The sequence below is a fragment of the Sinocyclocheilus grahami genome, unplaced genomic scaffold, assembly GCF_001515645.1.
Source record: "Sinocyclocheilus grahami isolate Dianchi unplaced genomic scaffold, SAMN03320097.WGS_v1.1 scaffold331.1, whole genome shotgun sequence".
NCBI classification, from domain to species: domain Eukaryota; kingdom Metazoa; phylum Chordata; class Actinopteri; order Cypriniformes; family Cyprinidae; genus Sinocyclocheilus; species Sinocyclocheilus grahami.
Genome location: NW_015505510.1, coordinates 525461 through 531857, shown reverse-complemented (window position 1 = coordinate 531857; position 6397 = coordinate 525461). Strand labels below are relative to the sequence as shown.

General features: G+C 38.1%; 1 protein-coding gene across 1 annotated transcript in view; it reads left to right on the top strand.

Annotated features, from left to right (window-relative positions):
• The window catches only part of LOC107602602 (single-stranded DNA-binding protein 3-like), an 83470-nt gene that overhangs the window by 4434 nt on the left and 72639 nt on the right, over positions 1–6397 (top strand). Inside the window, exon 2 of the mRNA XM_016295145.1 lies at positions 6304–6376. Coding sequence (XP_016150631.1) covers positions 6304–6376 — 73 coding nt within the window. The remainder of the gene's footprint in view (positions 1–6303; positions 6377–6397) is intronic.

The following is a 6397-nucleotide window of genomic DNA, read 5'->3' as shown; positions in this document are numbered from 1 at the left end:
TTGTTTCTCAACTGTTTACATTCACTTAATAGCCTATATACACCGACAATGTTTAGTATAAATCGACTGTTTACGTGAATACTCATCAAGACGGGCATTTTGACAATTTTGTATGTATTTGGCAGTTTACGTGCAATAAGGAGCAACACAACTTAATTCTGCAGTCAGATGTGGCTCTATGTGCGCGCACTTTGGGTGTGAGCGCACAGAAAGGGGTCTCACAGAGAGCGAGCAAGTACTGAATTGAGCACTTGAATGTTTAAAATTGTAAGACTCAAAAGCATGTGCAAATGATACATTCCGTCATCGAATTTCCCACGTTAAAAGTACGCAAACTGCGGGAATCAGTAGAATTATGCGTAATCCTTGCAATCCCGTGCCGAAATTCAAGCCCTGAATTACGTGGCTAAATGAGCAAAGGTAGGCTTTGTTTTTCTAACTGACTTATTGTTTATAAATAATATTTTCACCTGGTTGATCATGTGACGTAACTGCAGCAGTGAAACTTGATCCCCAAACCTGTATGACATTCTTCCCTGGAACCAAAAAATAAGATATTTAAAAAGATCTGTGTTTTTTTTTTTTGGTCCATACAATGAAAGTTAATAGGGTCTATTAAAGGGATAGTTCACTTAAAAATGTTTATATATTCAATTACTCACCCTCATGTCGTTCCAATCCCCTAAGATCTTTGTAGATTTTCGGAATACAAACTAAGATATTTTTGATGAAATCCAGGAGCTTTCTGACCCTGCATAGACAGCAACACAACTACCACGTTCAAGGCCCAGAAAGGTAAGGACATATTTAAAATAGTAAGAGTGACATCAGCAGTTCAACCTTAATTTTATGAATCTATGAGAATACTTTTTGTGCAAAGAAAACAAAAATATTGACTTTATTCAACAATTTTTCTCTTCTGTGTCAGTCTTCAGCGTGTGTTCTCAAGAGTACTACTCTTGTTTCTTCTGTCTGCTTTCTTACACGTTAACATGGTAGTTGCGTTGCAGTATATACAGGGCCAGAAAGCTCTTGGATTTTATTTAATAAAAAATATCTGAATTTGTGTTCCGAAGATGAACGAGGGTCATGAGGGTGAGTAATTAATGACAGAATTTTCATTTTTTTGGTGAATTATCCCTTTAAAGGGTTACTCCACCCCAAAATGAAAATGTTGTCATTAATCACTTACCCCCAAGTCGTTCCAAACCCGTAAAAGCTTCGTTAGTCTTTGGAACACAATTTAAGATATTTTGGATGAAAACCGGGAGGCTTGTGACTGTCCTATTGACTGCCAAGTAAATTGCACTGTCAAGGTCCAGAATAGTATGAAAGACATCGTCAGAATAGTCCATCTGCCATCTGAATTTTATGAAGCGACGAGAATACTTTTTGTACACGGAATAAAAAAAAAAGACTTTATTCAACAATTTGTCTCCTCTGTGTCTCTCCGCGTCACCGTAGCACCATTTTGGAGAACATCCGCTGAACTCAAACTGCGTATGCTATTCTGTGTCAGCCGCTACACAAGGATACGTTTTCTATGTGTATTTACGCTTTGATTTGAACGAAAACAGCACATCCAAGAGCGTACGCTTGCGTCCAGCAGATATTCTCCAAAATGGCTCTATGGTGATGTGGAGAGACACAGAGGAGACTAATTGTTGAATAAAGTCATTATTTTTGTTTTCTTCGCGTACAAAAATTATTCTCGTCGCTTCATAAAATTCAGATTGAACCACAGATGGCAGATGGACTATTCTGACGATGTCTTTCATACTTTTCTGGACCTTGACAGTGCAATTTACTTGGCAGTCAATAGGACAGTCACAAGCCTCCCAGTTTTCATCCAAAATATCTTAAATTGTGTTCTGAAGACGAACGAAGCTTTTACGGGTTTGGAACGGCATGGGGGTAAGTGATTAATGACAACATTTTCATTTTGTGGTGGAGTATCCCTTTAAGGGTCTATTAAAAATCTATTATAATGTTCAAATACTACTTTGGTCTCAATTATCCCGATATTTACATGATTATGTATTGAGGTTGTTGCTAGTTCTGTACTTGTTGTTATCCAGCTGAAATTGCTGTGATTAACTTGTCTAATGAACTTGATCTAATTTATTTTGGCCGTATCCCAGCATTGCTTGTAGTGTCTGCTCTCGTAGCCAGGCCAGACGTTTCTTCTTGCCCGCACCTCAGGGTCTTGTCCCATCAGCTGTAGTTCCCTGTTCCCATCCCTCTGTGATGTCTTTAAGTGTTTGGGCTTCCAAATGGGACCTTCGGAATCCAGAGGTCCTGTTCTTGGCTCTCGCACTCAATGTTCCTGACAACTCTACAAAAGGTGCTCCTTGAAGGCGCAATTGAATGAACGGTGTTCAATAATGCATCAGGGCCAGGTGCTGGTACCCTGTACCAAAGTGCACAGTACACCCCTCCACCCAGATCACATGGGCCTCCCTGCCATGAAATTTTTATCAGCCCACTCCTGGGAATCCACAGTTTGATCCAGATCGTCTCGTGCTTCCCTCATATTTAAGCAGATGACAGCTGCTAGATGTTTTCTTAAAGCCCAGAGGTCAAACTCCATTGGCGTTCCTAAACCCTTGTTTATGGTGAGACAGGTAGTGAGATAAGTGACTAGCAAATTGGAACAGTTGTCTTGACTAAATTGGTCATGAGTAAATCAATCAGAGACATGCTACTGTGGTTTTTACTTTGGAACACAAAATAATTTGTGATTTGCCCCAAATGACAAGTCTCATGTAGTTTATTTTGTGCACTTCTACAGACAAAATGCCATGGTAGAATGTATCCGGTATGTTTTGTTTATACTTACAGAGAGTATAGGAGCTATGGACTTTAGAGTATGTTAATATGAATTAATGTGTTAATATAAAAATGGCTGTGAGGGACAGATGTACTGTATGTTCAATTATTTGTGTGCTTTGTTTATATTGCAAATACCTTTTTCTGAAAATTTCTAGGGGAAAAAAGATGTGACTATTGATTGAACAGACGGAACATCTGAACGGACTATACCCTAACAGCCTCGTTTTCATTAATGTAAAATTAAATATGGCATTTTTCCTGACTAAGCTCTTTAACAGAGCTTGTATGAGTGTCATGGGGGCCGTTCAAACGCAAGGCTTTGAAATGTATAGTGATATTCACTAAATGGCTTTTGGTAAATAAATAATTATGCCACAATTCCGAAAACTAACACATTAGGGCCAATGTCTTCTTTGAAGCTGTTTAATACTTTCTCCCTCTAGTTTTTGTAACGAAACCTGGACTTTCTGACCTGTTATTCTGGATGTACATGTTCTGTCATTCTTTTGTTACCTTGTAGGGCTATATATTTTTGAGAGAATTTAGTTAGGCTCAGTCTTAAAGGGATAGTTCACCCAAAAATGAAAATTCTGTCATTGTTTACTCGCCCTCGATGTCGTTACAGAACCATTAATCCTCAAAACACAAATTGAGATTTTTTTAATGAAACCTGCAAGGTTTCTGGCCCTCCATTAAAAGTCCAGGTAACCAAAACATGGAGGAGCCAAAAAGGTTATAAAGGTGTCATAAAGCGAATCCATATGAATCGATCAGTTTAATGCAAGTCTTGTGAAGAGATGTGGTAGCTTTATATGGTGAACAGATTAAATTTAGGCTGTTATTTACATCAAAACATTGAAAGGTTGACAGGAGGGTGAGTAAACAATGAGAGAATGTAAATTTTTGGGTGAACTATCCCTTTAAAAACCAACGTGAAAAGAATTGTGATAAGATCATGATTCTACCTTTTTTTGCCATATCGCCCACTTCTGCTTCTGTTTGTGAACTGAAATGCTGCTTAAGTTTAAAACCTTAGATATTGCTGACTTGCTGAAGTTGCTTATTCCGTAGGTCCTTTGTGGTAATATAGTACCATTTAGATGGACTTTGTTTGAACCTCTCATCCACAGTTTTATGGTCGTCGTTGACTCTATCCACCACTGTCTCTCGGTGGGAGGCATTGTCATTCTGGTCACTCTCCCGCGCCAACGCGTCAGTGTTTGTGCAGTGATGGAGTGCTAGATCTCCTCCCTGTCTTTCATATCCAACTTTATCACAGTCATTGACTGGCTGATCAGAGGGAGCTCTCCTCTGCTATTTATGAGCCTGCCACCCTGGGCACCTCCTTCCACTGACTCATTCACCTCCTCGCTGATGCCTGGGAAAGCTTCCTGCTCCCACACAAATACATGCTTCTGCCCACTGTACGTGCGTTGGAGAGAAGGTTCCATCAGAACAATGTTATCTTAGTTTTATTTATATATTGTTATAGTTTAGTTTTTATTAATATTTTAAATTGGCTTTTATTTTTGTATTTTCATTTTTCATTTTTAGATATTGTATTATGTGTGTTTGTCCTTTTTTTTAAATTACTACTTGGGTTTATTTTTATATATATATTTTTTCACGAAATTCTACAAAATTTGTTTCGTTTAAGTTTTCCATCTTAATATTTTTTTTTTCTTTTGTTTCAGTTTTATTTCAGTTCAAATGTTCAGTTTAGTAGTTGTAGTTAACAGTAATAATCCTGCATCATACAGATTTCAAGATTGTCAGTGGTTTTTATATGGTATTTAAATGGTGGTTATTGGTTAGCACATGGTTATGCTCCAGAACATTGAGTTGTAGTACTCATGTGGGTAACACTAGTTCGAATTTGGCTCACAACATTTTCTGTTTCCCATTTTCTGTTCTCAGTTTTAGTGTATCTAGTCTTAAAAGTGGAAAAGGTCGAAACATTTTATGTTACTCGTCCTCAAATCTGTAATAGGGTTCGACCGATATGTATTTTTCAGGGCTGATGCTGATATCGATTACTATTACTGATCAAGTAGACCGATAACCAATATTTTGAACCGATATGTCTTGTGTAAAAAATAGATGTCAAAATTAAGAATAACAAGGGCTCTGACAAAAACTTTCCTTAAATGCTTATAAATTATTTTATTGGCAAATCGATTTTGAAAATGACCAATACGATAACCATAAAAATTCTTTAGCCTATATCAGCACCAATAATTGGTCAGGCCGATAATCTGTCAACCTCTAATAACCTTTCAGCTGTTTTTATTCGTACACTGAAAGTCACTGAGGTCCAAAACAACACTGGACCATATTGACTTTCATTGTATGAACAAAAAGCACCATTCCAACCAAATTTTCTAAAATGTCATTGGAACATGAGGATGAGGAAATAGGTTAGGAACTATCACTTTAAGTCTGTGTTTAATTTTACATAAAATGACCAAACTAGCCTATTTCTTTGTTGCGACCTCAGATTTGGATGTCAACACACGTCGTCATGGAAGAGCCACTCTTTTGTATGCCATTATTGCCTTACCCATGTTGGAAATAAATGTTCTTGCCCCAATACACTGCAGCCAGGCAAAAACCATGTTTCTACCAAATTGTGCCTGTCTCTGAATGTAATTTTGCCAGGAGAGCTTTGCAGGGCTATTTTCTCTCATGGCTGATGGAAGAGAAAAGGAAAGGATAGGAGCAGAGGGATGGTACAGTTTCAGCCCCGCGGTACACTGGGAGCTGGGTAATTGCTAGCCCAAGCGGCTAAACAACAGACATAATGGATACAGAAAATGACAAAAACACAAGAGCCACGATGGTGCCGTCAGATTGCCGTGACAACTCCAGCTATGCATGCTTTGGCTGATCTTTCTGTTCTTTTCACGGCGCAAATGGGCTGTGGAGATCGGACATTCGGTCGCTGCCGTTGATGGGTGTTTTGTGTGTTCATGTGTACTTGTGTAATCAACAATCTCTAGTGAGTTGTCTGTAGCCACTGATTTTCTTTCTGAAACTTTTGAACAACATCCAAACTAGAGCGATGGCACACAACTGGGAATGAAAGTCTATATCTCTGTTCTAAAACCTCGCTAGCTGTCTACATAAGCAGCTACCTTCTTAGGCAGCATTCTAACCTGATTTTGACACTGTACATAGGCAGCAAAATACATAGCGATCAGCAGACAGAGCTTGACTTGATGTTGATGTTTGATGTTGGTGTGTTTCAAGGATAATGATGCAATATTCAAATAAACAAAAAGACAGCACACAGTATAAACTATTTTACTATTTTATGTAAATTTTTTATTATTGAATGAAAATGTTTACAGTTTATATAAAAATTTCTTCTTGTCATCTTGAAGTTGTTATTTTTGCTTACTTGCAGAGAAATCTGGAATTTCCTTCTCATGCCCTGAATATAACGCCTGTTCCTCTCTTGTTCTCTTCTAGATTAGCTTTATACGTGTACGAGTACTTGTTGCATGTTGGGGCCCAGAAATCAGCACAGACCTTCCTTTCCGAGGTAAGACTCTGCTCTCTCTCT